Here is a 17,816-nt window from a genome sequence, read left to right on the forward strand (position 1 = left end):
CTCTACGAGCAGTTTGTTCCACTCTTCTTGTGCAAACTGCACCAATTCTCCCAGATTTGAAGGGTGCCTTCTCCCCACTGCTGTTTTCAGATCTCCCCACAGGTGTTCACTGGGATTTAGACCTGGACTCATTGCTGGGCACTTCAGAACAGTCCAGCGTTTTGTCTTGAACCATTCCTGGGTGCTTTTTGAAGTGTGTTTGGGGTCATTGTCCTACTGCAAGACCCATGACCTTCGATGGAGACCCAGCTTTCTGACACTGGGTTGAACATTGCGCTCCAAAATGCCTTGGTAATCTCCTGATTTCATGATGCCATGCACACATTTAAGGCACCGAGTGACAAAGGCAGCACATGTCTCTCTCTCTCTCTCAGCAGTGGGGTCCTCCTGGGTCTCCTACCATAGAACCCCCTTTCATCGAGTTGGCGACGGATGGTGCGAGTTGAAACTGTCGTACCTTGTGTCTGAATCTCTTTGGCAGTTGATCGAGGTACTTTCTCCACCATTCAAACAATCGTTCGCTCAAATCTTCATTCACGTTTTCTCTTGCGGCCACGTCCAGGGAGGTTGGCTACAGTGCCATGGGGCCTTAAACTTCCTGATAACATTGCGCACGGTGGAAACAGGAACATCACGGTCTCTGGACATGGACTTGTAGCCTTGAGATCGTCCATGCTTGGCTACAATCTTGTGTCTGACCTCCTCAGACAATTCTCTGGTTTCGTTCTTTTCTCCATTCTCATTGTGGTACACACAGTGACACAACACAGCAGAATGACTCCTTTTCTCTATTCAAACTGGATGAATGAGTGATTTTTATATTGCAGGTACCTGCAGCTCACCACAGGTAAGTTCAATTCCAAAATAAAGGAGAATCACCTGCTTGAAATCTAATTATTTCTAACAACTTCTAAAAGGTACCAATAATATTGTATGGGCCATTTTAGGATTTGCACGTGGAATAACCTAAGATTTAGCAATTTTTTCAACTTTTTTTTGTTTTGTTCTACTGCAAACCAAAGCAATATATATGTGGATCCCAAAATATTTTTTTAACTTCAACAATTTTCTGGAAGAAATGGTGCATTATTTGAAAAAAGTGCAAGGGTGCCAATATTTTTGGCGACGACTGTATATATCTTTTTTGGCCCCATCTCTCAATGGTGAAGAATCACTAAAATTTGAATAATTCTCGTATCCAGATCCATATCTTCACCAAAATAGAATTGATCCGTCATTGTCACACATCCAACCTGTCCACCAATTTTCGTCTGAATCGCCCATAACTATTTGAGATATCTTGCTCACAGAGACAAAGACAAGGTTGAAAACATAATCTGCATCCACCTTCGTTGGCAGAGGTAACGAAGTTTTAACAATAATAAGAAAAATCTAAATACATTTTGTCAACATCATACTTGATCAGGACTGGATCAAGTGCTGGAAACAGCAGTGACTCGTTTCACAAAGCGGTCAACACATTCTTTTTAACTATGAGGTCATAAAAATCTATTATCCTGTTTGCCAACACAAATGGTCATAAAGATGATGCCAACCTTCGTAGGTAAAGAGATTTTCAACACAAAACTGAGCACGTCATCGGCAGAACAAACCAAGAGCACCCTCTTCAGGTAAAGAAATGCCTATTACACTTAGGAGAACATTTAACAATGCAGATTCTGGCTACGACATATAGATTACAGTAGATCTGAGAATTAATTGTCCATATTAAAATGTATCTGCAGGTGGCTAGACACCCAACACAGACCAATTAGCATCTTCCATTCTTTTGGAAACAGGAAAGGCTAACTGCATGCGAATAATTGCAAAACCAACGATGACCATGAAAAATAAATAAATAAATAAAAAGCCAGTACACAAATCCACATTTTATTCTCGAGGAGAGCTCATGTCAAGTGCATCGTCGCGCACACACACACACACACACACACACACACACACACACACACACACACACACACACACACACACACACACACACACACACACACACACACACACACACACACACACACACACACACACACACACACACACACACACACACACACACACACACACACACACACCAGCCAAAGTAGATTAAAATGCAAGTTCATAAATACAACCATTACTCGTCCCCTGCTCTGAGGAATCACGGTAGAATCGTTTAAGTGCAGTTACATTCATGATCTGAGGAAATGCTTTGTACATAAACCAGAGGCCTTATTAATCATTCAAACATGCACGAACATTGCTCGGCAAATCGTTAGAGGGAAGTCGTGTAGGTGTTTGAGCTGTCACACAGCGTGCACCGCGGGATGTTATAGTTACGACTTGTACCTCATTTGCATTGGGTTATTGTAAAGGCAAGCTACCAAATAAGGTCGTCTTAAAGAAGCCGCATGCCAGACTTGCCATCGTCAATATCAATCAACGTTAATTTCAATGCTATGAACAAAGTACATTTTGCACAATTGAAAACAAAAAACAACCAAGGTGGATCGAAACTCCGTGGCACCAGAAATTGAAAATGCAAAGCATAAATAAATAAAAGAAACCACTTTGCAAGTTCTAAAAAAAAAAAAACAATTGACACCTGGATTTGCTCCTGCACAGAAGACCATGTTAAAATATGCATCTTGTGATGTGCTCGGTGCAGGTTGTATTTACAAGGTGACAAGAAATGAAACTACAGATGCTCAGGTTGGATGCAGGGCATCAGTCTTGGAAATCAGGGGAGCGAGACAAGATGAGGAAAAGAAATACAAGGAAAACAAAGAGCAAGAGAAGAATTGACAATTGATGTAGCCGACTCGGGAACAGAGGAAAATAAGTGACGAAACGAACGTAGGAAATAAACATGGACAGCTGGACTAGCCAGGTGGAAACATGATAGGCCTGGCTCTTGTTGGGAAGATAAAAACGAAGGAAACCCGATTAGTTCATCCATTTCAGTGAAGCGGAAACCACGACTAATATGAAAAAGACAACTAAAGGTTTGCAGAAAATTATGGATAAAACCCCCCCCCCCCCAAAAAAAAAAACATCTTTCTTGGTGCACAATCCCAGAAGACTTAAGCAGATGCCACTTTTCCCCCCCAAAAAAAAAATCCAAGTTTCAAAAACAAAACAAAGCATAACAAACAAAAAGAAAATACTTTGAAGAACTATGAAGGATGAACGGGCCAGCTGGACATGTCCATGACACAGCTGGCAAAGCCATTCAGCCTCTTGATTGGACAATAACAATCCTGTCTCATCAGCCGAGTCCTCCTGGTGCAGCAATAACGCCTCATAAACGTTTGCTTTGTCAAGAATCGTTGAAGTACAATCTCGTTTGAGGTCTGGATTAGATACTGGGTGAATGTTGAAGGAGTGGAGATCATGGCTCAGTGGTCTGGAGAATCCTTCGGCGCACAATTTGGTGTCTGCCTGGTGAAGCTAAAGTCATTGATTACAACCTCATGTTCCTGCTTCGCTCAATACAAACCTTAATCCGTACAACTTCCAGGACAACTGGGAGAGGTGTCATGGAACTTCGACAACAGAATCCAGGCTGCTACAAATCATTTAATCATGACGCACGGTTAGGAATATGTAAAAGTTGTTTCATTTTGAAATCTATTCAAGTATTGCATTGATGTTGGTGAAAAAGTATTAATCTGGATCGCTTAAGACGTCTGAGGCTGCGGCTGGTTTAGTGGCACACTTGTCCTTTTCTCACCTGCGCCTGAAGCAGGACAATGGGGAATAATAAACAAGATTAAACAAAATGCAAAATTAAACAACTAGACGTAATAAATCGTTTCTTCCCGATGCCCAACAGGATGCAGCAGAGGTAGATGTCCAGTTTGAGTCAGATTTTAAGCTCGACAATAAACTGTTGGATTGGTGCTTCGCAGGCCGGACATCACAAAGTGCCTCCGATGGAGGTTAAACTGCGTATCCCATCTTCTAGCGTTAGTTGGAGGACAATAAGAATCCCACAGAGTCTTCCGTGAAGAGTACGAGAGTTAGTGCCAGCATTCTGACTAAATTACAAATTTCTGCCAGGGCCACCTCCAGTTGAATGTCAGGCTTGGCCAGTGAGTTTCCTGAAATAATTGTCCCAAAAACTTTCTGCAATTGACCCTACAATAATGTGGGCCAATTACATTAATGAACAGGGTTATAAATAATTACATATATATATATATATATATGACAATTACACGCCCAGACCAGGAATCGAACCTGGGAACCGTAGTTCACCAGAGGACCTGGGTTCGATTTCTGGTCTGGGCGTGTAATTTTCCTACATCTATACATTTAAATAATGTGGGCGTAATTATGGCCATTAAAGTAGTGGTAGCTGTATATAGTTTCTCACTGATACAAGAAAATGTTCACATAGAGTGGATTGGACGTACCTGTCAGGTATCTCTCCTTCGCGAGAGCACGCTCCTGTGCATCAAAGTACCAAATGGTGATGGCGTATCTGTGGCAGTTAGACATACATACAAGGAATGCGTTTAACCCTATGAATGCCAATGGTGGAATTATAAACTAAAATCTCAAACAACGGTGGTTTGCAGCAGGTCTCAATTAATCAAATCGCTTCCTCAAATGACAATAACAGATTTTCAAACAATCTCAGATAGACAAAGGAAAACAAAAACAAAATAAACAAGCATTATGAGTATTGCGCTGCAATACATGTCCCCTACCGGCAGTCTGTCGTCCGGAAAACTGTTGAGGAAATTACCAAAGTTCAAAGTGCCATAACTTTGTCAAAAATGATCGAAACGTCGTGAAGTTCGAACTTGATCTGTAACTTATGAGGAAACCACGTACCAAGTTTGAAATCATTAGCATTAAGCGTTTAGAAAAAAAGTCCGGAAAACTGTTCTTTGCGTGACGGATGGACAGACTGACAGACGGAGGGACGGAATGCAAACCTATAGTCCCCTCCGGTGTACACCGGTAGGGGACTAACAAGGAGCTGATACTCTAGGTCCCCTGCCTTTTGGCGTTATGAGCAATAGATCTGTGTAATAGGAAAGCTAAATCTTGAACGGCTTTTGAAATTTCGCGTACACAAAGCAAGTTTGTTGTTAATTGCCGAGATGGTTGCCATGGCAACATAAATCAGCCAATCGGCCGTGATTTAATCAGGTTGAGGTAATGTCATGAAGAATAGATATCTGCAATATGAAAGCAAAATGTTCAACGGATTTTGAATTATCGCGCATACAAAAGTACATGGATGGATGATCGGTCGGTCAGGCGGAGCTCATTTTAATGTGCCCCGTCGGAATGTGCCCCATAATGTGCCCCCCATTTTAATGTGCCCCGTCTCCGACCTTGTCGGAAGAGCGAGAGACAAAATAGAGCCGAGATGAGAATACTGAGGAAAATAGACCCAATGAAGCTGGGAAATGAGTGAGGGCTTACATTCCAACAATTATTCTTCAAAAACAAAGACGTATTGGCCTGTCCTACTTGAGCATGTGGCTCATGATGCTGCAATCCCAGGCTTATATCCCACGTACTTTGTGCTAGTTTTCTTTATCGTCTACTAATGTTGAAGTATTGACGTAGAAGTACACCGATGTCTCCAAACGTCCTCATCATGGAAACGACAACATTTGCAAGCTCCTCCATAAGCCTTAGCCATTTTGTCCGATGATGCAGCGCTCCCTGGTGGCCAAACATCGGATTGCCTTTTGTAGTCAGATCTAAAGGTGTTTTCACACGAATAAAATAGTTCACCTATTAATCAGGAAGGGGAAAATCGACTGGTTAGAAATTTCAAAACTTGCCAAGATGGGTGATGCCAATCATTCTATAGAACTGTGCCACACCGGCGGGCGGAAGTTAAAGAGCTTAGGAGTACGTTTTCCAAGGCTGATCGAAAAAAAAAAAACATTATATTTATTTTACCTTGCTCTTTAAAATTTCATGAGATAAAGTTGGCATTTCTCAATTTTTACTTTTCTCACCTTTTCCTTCATTCTTTGATATTTTGCTTCCAAATAAAAGCATTTAACCTGATAATGATCGAATGATTCATGTTAACCATTGTCCCCACGCCCCCCCCCCCTCCCACCTCCACATCCCCAGCCAACCCCAGCTCACCCCAATAAACCTGCATGTATAAACGTTTCTCTTTGTGCACACTTAAAAAAAAAAAACCGTCCTGTTTTGTTTTATTTAAAAATTTTTATTTCTTGAATACAAAGTCGAGGCTTGTGTAAGAGCTAACACATAAAACACAAAAACATAAACACACATGAAACATATAATAAAGGGAGCGGGAGACTAGAGGGAGGTGCGGGAGGGGGGGGCGGGGGGAGGGAAGCACAACAACAGTAGCGAACAGAGACATCGAGAAATCTGTGAAAGGGAGAGCGCTGGGGTGGGGTACACGGTATAAAACAAATGAACACTACTAGGATTTTCAGGAAAGAAGTCGGAGATTGAAAGAGGTGGATTTGGGGTGTATTAACGGGGGTAGAAAAGATCAAGGTTTTGTATGGGGAAGATAAGAGATGGTGGTGAACAGCTGTTCTAAAGACATGGAGGGAAGATTGGGGTTGAAGAGAGTGAGGGAGTTTGTTCCAGAGGCAGGAAAAAAGAGGAATGAAAGAATGAAGGTGAGCCGAGAGTCTTGATTTTGGCAGTTTCATCAGAAAAGGGTTGCTGGCATATATTGAGTGTCCTGAAGAAATATTCGGGGAGAGGTAGAGTCGAAGAAATATGCGAGGCCAGAGAGGAGTCGGCAGAAGACAGAAATACCATCAACCTAACCTGCCTGTGGTGAGAAAGAAAAAGGCCCTTAGAATCGGCTTCATCGCGGGAGATAACAATGATTCTAAAAGCTTTGGTTTCTACAGCGTGAAGCCAAGCTAGGTGTGAGGCAGGAGCACCAGCCCAGAGGGGAGAGCAGTACTCCATTGAGCTGTTACATCGAATGTGGGAATTGTACTTTATGATTGCATTTCAAGCACATGTCTAACATGTACACATGTTATGTCTAACAGCGACATAGCCGGGCTTGTAAATTATTATAAACCACAAACACACATGATTAGCTCTTTAAACAGTCACTGAATGAATGATCGTTTTAAGGTCATTTTCCCCGCTAGAGCGGGGGTTAGCCTTGCGGGCCCCATGACAATCATGGGGTTTGTTGTGAGGCAATGTTTTTATGGCCAGATGCCCTTCCTGACGCCAACCCTTGGTCGCCTCTTACGATGCGCAGGGATACGGTGTACCTATTCTAAACCGGGTACACACCGTGATCATTCATCCCAGCAAGCTGGTACTCAATTTGCCGACCTCGGAAGGATGACAGGCTGAGTCAACCCCCCTGGCGTTAATTCAGCGATCGACCGGGATTCAAACCCAGGATCCTAGGATCCCAAGCCGGCACCCTAACCGCTAAGCCAACACAAGGCTGTTTATAAACCAGTCACTAATGCTGTTTATAAATTAAACAAAGAAATTTGGAGGAATCCCAACATCCGTGAGGTAAGTTTTACTTACAGAACTGAGGGAAGATCTACTCTAATCTATATACCCCACAATGGTTGGGTACTTACCGTTTTCTTGGAAGAGACGTAACGTCGATGCTATCGATATTTGATGGTCATTTTAACAATCGGTTTGTTTGTGTTTCACACTGAATGAAAAACGTAAAGGTAGAGCATGGCGATTGTGATATATGACAGGTTCAACAATATGTTCGGCATGAATGGCATATAAATCAAAATGGCGGTGTGTGGAGAGACAGCCGCCGTACTACCGTAATGACATCAGACGTAATCACATCACCCTGTCATGTGACCAGATCCTCAGCTCTGATTGGTATATGTTTGAGGGGACATACATACATACAGACGGACAAACACCGTTCTCGACGGCTTTGCCATATGGGTTATGCCGTAAAAAGAAAAAATATAAAAACTCCAGTTGACTTCTGGTTTGAGCAAGATGGACTTGTACAGTACCTTCTTCCAGTTCATCAAGGCCAAGTTTTCTGGAATAGATCAGTAGTGACTTTCTGTTATTCTTTCGTCCCTGTGTTACTCGCGATGTTTTCATCCAAATATTTTGTGGTGTATTGTCGAATTTGTGTTCCTGTGTGTCTGGTCTGCATGCCAGGTTCTCAGCTAGTGAACATGCTACTAAATCTATCACTGCTCTGATGCAGTGTGCCTCATTCCTCATTATTGATCTCAAGTGATCTCCTTTCACACTTCTCAACTTTATCTTATTTCCTCCTCACATCACAAAAAAATAATATATATATATATATATATATATAAAAGAAAGTTCTCGTTTGTTTGTTTGTTTGTCTGCGCAAGCTAATCTCCTGAACGGTGAAAGATAGGAGGAAACCTCTAATACAAAAAATGCCGGGACGGGCCCATTTCGCAATTAAAAGCCGAGCTGAATTATAGTAGTCAATCTTCTATGGCCGCGAGTAAAAGCTGAATTATGGTAATAAATTCATTCAAAAAGAACCCAAAATGTTGGGACGGGCCCCGGGAAGGTTATAGGCTAGGTGGCGAAGCCGGTCGAGGCCGCATCGGCCAGGCTGGACCCATTTCGCAATTAAAAGCTGAGCTGAATTATAGTAGTCAATCTTCTACGGCCGCGGGTAAAAGCTGAATTATAGTAGTAAATTCATTCAAAAAGAACCCGGGCAATGCCGGGTGCTTTTGGCTAGTGTGTGTATATATATATATATATATACAAATATATGGGTTAATGATACACCCCTAGCTGTGATTGGTGAGGATGCCAGATCAGGAAGTGCCATCTCATCAGGGAATACTTTTGTGCTTGAGATTCATCCTGCGATTGGAAGTAGGACATGCTCTACGAATTGAGGGAGTATGATTACCTTACATGCACATCCAGACAATGGACAAACTAATATGCGACAGAGGATTTTAACCTGGGTTCCCCACTACACGAGCTTGGAGTTTAGATGGGATCAATAATAACCTGTCATCAGCTTTGAAAGAACACATTTTCATTTGATGTATCAGCTAGAACAATGTTTTGCCTATTTAAGAGTAAAAGCTTTTGTGCCGGACACAAGTGCTAACATAGTTAACATGGACGACCTCTTCACCGTAATGGAGAAAGAACAAGCCATCAAACTTTGTTCCAAAAGTCTCTTCTTCACTGTCATTAATCAATAAAACAATAAGCGATTAACCACACGTGGCTCTAAGGTTAACCCAGCACTGAAGAGTGGCCAAAAATTGAAAAATACTCCAGATAAACATAAACTAGGAGAAGGTCAATCAAGATAAACTGTGTCCAAAATGCCAAAGCTTTATGAAAAATAAATTGCGATAAAATAAATATTGTTGCGATTACCTCGCGTCATAAGCAGGCTGCACCTCGTGTGGGTTGCGCCGATCAGACCAAAAGAACAGAAGTCGGTCAAACTTCGGCTCAACATCAGCATACTGGGATTTGCCCTCGGGGAATATCCTCAGAAGTCCACCCTTCGCCTGAGATGTAAAGATGCACAAAACTAAACCAGCCATCGTGGTGCAAGTTCGAACAAACGATCTCAGAAAGCAGTGTCCATCTTAACCATTTTAAAGCCATTGTTTCCATTGTGTGTGCGATGTCATCCACCCGGTTGATAAAAGTGGTTCCAATTCTCCATACCGCCTCACAGCATGCCCACTACCCTCCTGTCGACGGGCATCCCCAATAAACCAGCTATCTTACACACAGCATAGTGGCACACCGCTGGTGGGCCAAAGACTGCTGCATTCGTCGACATCGCCATGGATACGTGGAGTGGCCAGTCGGTGGTGGAGTAATGGTTGCTATCGAAATGCCAATGGGAAGTTTTTCTCAAGCGTTGCCTGAGACTTGGGTGGCACATTCATATCAACAACCTCAATAAACCACAACCTGGCTCGGCAACAACATTACTGGCATGCAAACTGGCAATCTGGTCAGTGATAGCTGTGCATCTTTACCTCCACCACCAAAGGTGGATGGAGGTTATGCTTTCACCCCTGTCTGTCTGTCTGTCTGTGAACAAGATATCTCAAATAGTTGTGGACTGATTCGGACAAAATTTGGCAGAGATGTAGTGTATGTGACACAGACGAAATTAGATTTTGGTGAAGATCTGGCTCAGGATCTGGCAATTGTAATAAGTGATTCTTCACCATTGAGAAAAAGGGCCGAAAATGATACATAGCAGGATATCTCAAAAAGTTACGGACGAATTTAGTCGAAACTTGATGGACCGGATGGGTGTCTGACCAGGACGAATTGGTTTGATTTTGGTGAAGATCTGATAATGGATTCGGATACGAGAATTATTTATTTTTAAGTGATTCTTCACCATTGAGAGAGCGGGTGAAAAGCGATATATAACATATTTGAAAAAGTTATGGCCGAGTTATGACTAAACTTGGTGGATGAGCTGGTTAGGTGACAAGAACAAGCCAATTAGATTTTGGTTCAGGTCCGAATCCAGATTCGGCCCATCAGTGGGATACAAAACAAACTGTTCAGCCTGGTGGGGTTATGCGCTCCACCGAGTGCCCTTCTAGTCTTCTGTATGGGTTATTAACGTACAGTCATTTGCAAATGATCATCACTAATCCCAAGCGTCCTCACTGGAAGGCCACAGCCCTAGAAGACTGACTACTCCGACCGGATTCCCACAGACATCCAGGAAAGAAGAAATGTTAAGTAGTTGTCTGTATTGTGCGAGTTGAGAGCAAGTTGTAATGAAGTGGCATACAGTGCCACATTCAAGGTGACAGCATGGGCCGACCGGGTCCCGAGTTGGGTTAAGTTTGTGCTTGCAGGTTTTAAGTGTGGGGTTGTAACCACATCGGTATAGATAATTTGCTCTGGAAGAGTGCGGGGGGTTTGTTCAGATGGATGGATCATGGAGTGTGGTTCGTTAACTATTTTATTGTTGTGTTGTTGTTGCAAAGCGATGGTGGTGATGTGATCACTTCTGCCACCGAAGGTGGTCGTTGGTTATGTCTTCACCCGTTTGTCTGCCTCCCTGTCTGTTTAATCTGTTCGTCTGTGAGCAGCATATCGAAAAATTTAAGGACAGATTCGGACGGAACTTGGTGGACAGGTTGGGTGCGTGGCAAGGACCAATTGATTCAATTTTGGGTTTTGGTGAAGATACAGATGCAGATCTGACATATCATTGGGCTAAAAAAGGTGAACCGTTGAGCCTGGTGGAGGTACGTGCTCTACCGAGTGCCGTTCTAGTTATCCCGCACAAGCGAAGTGCAAAACGGGGTTAGGCAATTGGTTCATGTCCATCTGTCTGTCCGTTCGTCTTATCAGTTTATGATCGAGGACCAACTTATTTGAATTGAATTTTGTATTTTGAACACGAATCAGAAGACAAGTTTGCCATTTTACAGAATTCGGCTCTGAATTTGTCCTGACCGTGCGTGCAGAGAGGAGTGAGATATTATTTTTACTCTGTGTGCCTGGCATTCAACGGAAATGGAAAATCATTCCTAAACAGGAAACCTACTGTTTTCAAGGACGTTATAAAGGACACAAACAACAGGCACGAAGAACTAATGTACCATGTTAGATATGGTGATGTAATAGACACTGCGGAAAATAGCGGTAAAATCAAGATTTAATATATTTATATTATTTTAAACCTTTATTTAAATTGAATTAGATACTTGAACACGAAAACACAAATCACTTTCATCGTCCTTCCAATAACCATGCTACATAATTAATATATAGCATGAATTATTTTTTTTTGGTCGTTACCCTGTGCACGCATGATGTCACAGCAAGACTGCGCCAGTGGTGTTTTCAGTTACCATGTTTCTTGTGGTGATGGGGAGTTTGATGCGAAAAGGCCGTGCCATGATGACTTGTAAAAGCTGTGATTAGAACCGTTGGCGTTTACAAGCAGGAAGTCGTGTCATTACTGCATGCATCAGCCCTTGCTACGAGTTCAGTTACCAAGCAGCTAGCTATCGCTTGCCAAGCCAGCCGTTCCTCATCAAGGATTTTGAATAGAGTTGCTCCGAGTGATAAAGCCACTTGGCGAGTGCTCTACAAGAAACTTGGTAACTCAACACACCCCTGATGTTCGTGGAGCTTGATGGTGGTTTGTGTTTTTTGAACTCTCGAGTTTAGACTTACTAGTTTGTCAATCTAAAACAAACTACAACCTCCATAAATTTCAACAACTGTGTGCCATAGACACAAATGAGTGAAACAGCAATCTAAACTCCTTCTTTTCTTCCTTTCATAAAGGGTGAGGTCCAATGGTACCAATCTTCTGTCCTGTCTTGACCAGAATACTACTCCACTTCCCCGTCTCCAGCCACCTCTCTCCAACAACTCGCACCTTATTGATATCCCTCCCCCACAATCTTCCCATCTCAACCACGGCCACTCTTTTCCTACTACCTTGCTCCCTCAAAATATCCGCTCTTTGCCATCCGCCCCTCACCCTCCCCCCCTCTCAATCTGCACCATGATCAATTACACAACCAACTTTTTACCAATCTCCCCATGAAGCTCATCTGCAGACCAATCTCCTCACTCAGTTCATCCATCCTCCTTCTATCCACTCTCTTCACTCCCACAATCCTCCTGACCCAGTTGTTCTTGCAGACCTGCAGCCTCTGCTGTCTCCATCAGTGTCACTGTCTCCAGAGCGTAAAGGTAGGCCAGAGTTACACAAGACACCAGAACTTTCCCTTGCGAAAACTATCACGGCAAAAAATAACAAGAGAAGAAAAATGGAATGTCTACCTTGGTGTTCCAGTTCTTGTTGAGATAGTAGATGCAAGTAACACAGCGCCCATCTCCATTGGGGTTGTCGACGTGCCGCACGTAACCAGTCCCATTCCCAGGATAACAAGCCACCATGCCCTGGAAAGACAGCAATACATACTCAAGGTTAAGCAACAAAACCATATCCTCACTAATGAGTCAAACGCATTCAACAACTCAGCCCATTTCGGATCCAGCGCAGTACAGCGGTAAAGGTAGCAGTTATGAGAATTATGCTCTTTGGAAATTTCCCAAAACTTACCTTTAAAATGAATAAGTAAATAAATGAATAAGTACTTTCAACGTCCGTTTTTGGATATCGAGCTTAAAGCAACACCATCATTGTTATCACCCCATAAAAATGCTGTTGAGCATGAAGAGGGGAGGGCGAGGAGCTCAGAGTGAGCGCGGAGGACAGTTTGGAGCAGGACAGGAGTTTATTAGTGGTTCATCTTACTATAATTCACCAAATGTCCGTCCGTCCGTTCGAAGGTATCACAAAAACAGCTCAACCGATCGCAACGATATTTTGGGTGGGTATTCCTGGGACCCCTGGGAGTAAAATAGGCTATATTGTTTTTCCAATTTTTCCAATTTTCCAGTTTTTCCAAACACGATGGAATAGTATTTACTGATATGAACAGTGATGTGGCTTTTGTTGAAATTATACGTACCAGGAGAGAGTAGATCGACTCCCGACGAACTCTTCCTATAGAAACGTGCGGTTCCGAAGTAACACGGCAGCGTGTGCAAAGCGACTGAGAAACAGGTGTAGCGGCCGCTTCTGTGTTACAGATTCGGCATGCACGCTTCACACAAACGTGCGACTGAGATAGACGTGTAGCGGCCGCTTCCCTTTTGCAGAATTCAATCTTTTTTCAAAATGGGCGCCATGTACTGTTTAGATTTTGATGATTTGGGTGTGATATGATTTAATGGATGTTTATATGAATCGTTCAAAATAAAAAAAAGCCTTCAATTTCTGATATTTAGCCTTTTCATTTGGGCCACCCAATTGAAGCCCTGCCCGTAGGGTGGGTACCGTTGCTAGTTTCATTAATAGGAGAACTGGCGACAGACTTTTGCATTAGCAAATCAACTTGACAACACTTCTATATTTTTCAATGGTCAACAGGTGAGATCCACAACCTCTGTCAACAACGTATATTTGGCTAATGTGAAAAAAAACCAAAAAAAACAATGAATGGATCAGGACGCAACAGAACAAAAGGAACAGTAATAATAATAATAATAATAATAATAATAATAATAAAGGAGTCTTATATAGCCCCATCAAGCAGAGTAAACTACCTTCATGGCGCTTTACATTATCATGCGAACGCACACACACCGCACACACACCGCACACACACACACACAAACATACACACACACAGACACACCTTCACTCTTGCCCTATTCCTGTCCCGCCCCATTCAAAACCCACAGATGTGTACTCCCCCTCCTCTTCCCCTCCCTCCCCCGCACATGTACACAGACATACTCTCGATCTCTGTCCCACCTCAAACCAAAGGGAAAACAGGACTTAGACTTTGAAAGACTTGTGAAAGAGATAGGTTTTGAGGGAGGTTTTAAAGGCAGGAAGATAGTCAACATGTCGAACAGAGGAAGGCAAGTCATTCCAGAGCAGAGGTGTAGCAAAGGAAAAGGATTTCTCGCCAAACGACTTGGTGCTGGTGCGCGGCGGCTCTAAGGTCATAGAGTCGTCGCTTGAACGAATCCGTCGCCGAGGTTCATAGAGAGTGAGCAAATCGGAGAGATAGTGAGGTCCCGTTCCACACAATGATTTATAACATAGTGTGCAAATTTTGTATTGCACACGAGCAGAGACAGGCAGCCAGTGTAAAGATTCAAGAAGCGGAGTAACATGGTCAGACTTCTTCGCCTTACAGACAAGACGAGCGGCAGAGTTTTGAACCTTTTGTAACTTATCCAAGAGAAACTGGGGGCAGCCAGCATACAAAGAATTACAATAGTCTAGCCTTGAGAGGACAAGGGCACAGACCAGAGTTAGAGCAGCTTGAGGAGTAAGAAAGTGCCGAATGGATGCGATCTTTCGCAGCTGAAAGTATGCTGATTTGCAAGTTTGAAGTACTTGCTTGGAAAATGTCATGTTACAGTCGAAAACCACACCAAGGTTCTTGGCCGACGAAACAAAGTTTATATCGGTTTCACCAACATGAATAGTGGTAGGAAGTGAACATTGTAGAGGACATCTGTGCGATCTTACAATCATAGACTCTGTTTTAGCATCGTTCAGCTGAAGTTTGTTTTGTGTCATCCATGCCTTCACGTCGGCAATACAGCCTTCTAACACTTCAACAGTGGGCACGATTTGTTGAATTGTGCTTCCTTTGTACAGCTGATTGTCGTCCGCAAAGGCGTGGTGATCAACTGAATGTCTGGCAACAAGATCAAATAGAGGCTGAGTGTACAAAAGAAAGAGGATAGGTCCCAGGACTGAGCCCTGGGGAACGCTAAAGGAAAGCGGAGAAGGGGCTGATTTCTGGCCATCGACAACAACTGTTTGCACTCTATCAGTAAGATAGGACATCAGCCAAGAAAGGGGAGTACCAGTTATACCAAATGTGATTTCAAGACGACGAATTAAGACACTATGGTCAATCGTGTCAAAGGCGGCAGACAAGTCCAAAAGAGCAAGAACGGAAACCTTACCACAGTCAAGAGAGGTCAGAAGATCATTGGTTATTCTTAGGAGAGCGGTCTCGGTGCTATGGCCTGGTCTATATGCTGACTGGCGAGAATTGAAAAGATTATTTGAAACTAGATGGTCATTCATCTGTGATAGCACAATTCTTTCTGTGATCTTTGACAGGAAAGACAGGTTGGAGATAGGATGGTAATTTTTCATGTTGTTAAGGTCAAGGGTGGGCTTTTTAAGAAGTGGTTTAACAAGAGCTTGTTTAAAGAGAAGCGGAAATGAACCCGTAGTCAGAGAATCATTGATAACTGCAGTAATAAATGGGAGGAGGGTGTCCAAACACTCAATAAACAAATCGGTGGGAAGGGGATCAAGATCACATGTTTTTGTGTTTGACTTGAGGATTGTACATTTGACAATTTCCTCAGTAATAGGAGTAAACAAACTAAGAGGTTGTCCGTGAAAGCAGTGTTCAGCATCATCAAAGGAAAGGAGTGACTGCTTGTCAAGATTGTTTCTTATTGACTGAATTTTATTGTGAAAGAAATGCAGGAAGCGTTGGGGTAGTTTGTTTTGAGGAAATACAGTGGGAAGAACGGATTTTTTTTTGGTGGCAAACAGGCGGTTGGTAATGCTGAACAGTTGCTTGCAGGAGGAGCTCCTAGTAATCCGATCAGAAATATATGACGTTTTTGTTTTCAGAATGATTTTTATGACGAGTCTTTTAGCTATGTTATACAACTGTTTATGGACTGTGAGGCCAGTCTTCAGCCACTGTCTCTCGGCACGTCGTCGTTCCTTTTTGGCAGCCCTGACTTCGTCGCTGACTGCGCTGAACCACGGAGTACTCCTGCGTCTGGGAACGGCGCGCCGTGTCGCTGGAGCATGACAGTCCAACGCTGTGCGGAGAAAACAGTCGAGGTCTTCTGCAGTGACATAGGAACGGCCAGAGAGACGGGTGTGAAGGTCCTCTTTAAAGGCGGAACGGTCGATGGCACGAATGTTGCGGGCAGTGATGAAGGTGGGCTGAAGACGAGGAACAGCAATACTCAGGTGGCTGGTGACACAGAAGTGGTCCGAGGTGATAGCACAGGTCACTGACGTGGACTGCACCAACTGATCATCGCATCTGTGCACTAACCAATCCAGGATGTGTCCTTTAATGTGTGTAGGTTGGGAGACAGACTGAGACAGACTAAAAGTAGAAAAGAGGTCAATGATCTTTGAAGTGAGAGGATGTTGTGGTTGGTCGTAGTGGACATTGAAATCTCCAAGAATAAAGATGAAACCAGGAAGAGTATTGCAGTGGTTGAGCAGATTAGGAAGCTGGGTCATGAACATAGAGTCAGTAAGCTTGTTTTTCCGGTTAGGTGGAGGTCAGTAGAGGCAGAAGAAATGAAGAGTGTTTTCTGACAGAGTGAAGGTGACATGGGCTAGCTCGTAGGATGAATGGTCGAACGAAAAAGTCGTGGTGAAGGAGACAAAGGGAGAGAAGTTGTCTCTGTAAATAACAGCCACGCCCCCACCTCTAGAGGAGCGAGGAAATGACTGCAGGGTGTATCCAGGTGGGGTGAGATCAGCACACCTCGCTTCGTCGCCACTGGGTCGGAGCCAAGTTTCGGTCAGAAAAAGCACGTCAATATCATTATCTTGAATAAAAGAGGTAATTTCGGTTCGCTTGTCAGGACTACTTACAGACGACTGAGCGTTGAATAAGGCGAGATACAGGTCAGAACGGTGTTGTTTTGGTGCTGTGTATGTTCTACAGGGATAGATGAGGTTATTGAAGTTGACAGGGGACACTTTTTCGCAGGAATTATTAAAATGTGGGCCGGGCCGTCGCTGATCGCGAAGAGAAATCACAATCGGTATTTTTCTCTGCTTTCTCCTCCCGCCTCGCTTTGCGCGTTTTCTCGGGAGACCAACGCCGATTTCAAGTTCTCTGAGGCCTGACACGAGTCCAGGAGTCAATCGAGTGGTGTTGTTTAAAGACAAAAGTTTTTGCCGAGTGTAGCGAATAGGCCTCGGGATAGAGTTAGAGCGAATAGTCGAGCTCGGTACATGCAGCGGTGCGTGCAGAGGTGGGGCGTGCAATGGCCGGGCGATGGGGCGTGGATGGGACGAGCGATGGGGCGGGCGATGGGGCGAGCGGTGTGGGACGAGCGATGGGGTGAGACGGGGAAAAGGACTGTGTTGTTGAGAGGCACACACCGGGGCTGCTTGAGGCTGAACGAAAAAACATGGCGGGTACTTAGAGTTCGAAATTTTCAACTTGGTGGCGAGTAAAAACCAAAGTACTGCAAATCTCATGGGCAGA

General features: G+C 43.6%; 2 protein-coding genes across 3 annotated transcripts in view; both read right to left on the minus strand.

Moving 5' to 3' along the window:
* The window catches only part of LOC144892160 (uncharacterized), a 442,282-nt gene that overhangs the window by 273,598 nt on the left and 150,868 nt on the right, over window positions 1-17,816 (minus strand). The window lies entirely within an intron of this gene.
* Window positions 1-17,816, minus strand: part of EGLN1 (egl-9 family hypoxia inducible factor 1) — a 152,460-nt gene that overhangs the window by 99,691 nt on the left and 34,953 nt on the right. The window contains exons 2-5 of one of the 2 annotated variants that reach the window (XM_068116195.2): window positions 12,796-12,915; window positions 9,379-9,515; window positions 4,413-4,480; window positions 1,875-3,733 (exon numbers count right to left, since the gene is read on the minus strand). In XM_068116195.2, coding sequence (XP_067972296.1) covers window positions 3,675-3,733; window positions 4,413-4,480; window positions 9,379-9,515; window positions 12,796-12,915 — 384 coding nt within the window. In that variant the 3' untranslated portion in view covers window positions 1,875-3,674. Of the gene's footprint in view, window positions 1-1,874; window positions 3,734-4,412; window positions 4,481-9,378; window positions 9,516-12,795; window positions 12,916-17,816 lie in introns of those variants that run through there. The other variant, XM_068116192.2, reaches the window with a different exon arrangement.

Source organism: Myxine glutinosa, chromosome 5, assembly GCF_964187855.1.
Source record: "Myxine glutinosa chromosome 5, kmMyxGlut1.1, whole genome shotgun sequence".
Lineage (NCBI taxonomy): Eukaryota > Metazoa > Chordata > Myxini > Myxiniformes > Myxinidae > Myxine > Myxine glutinosa.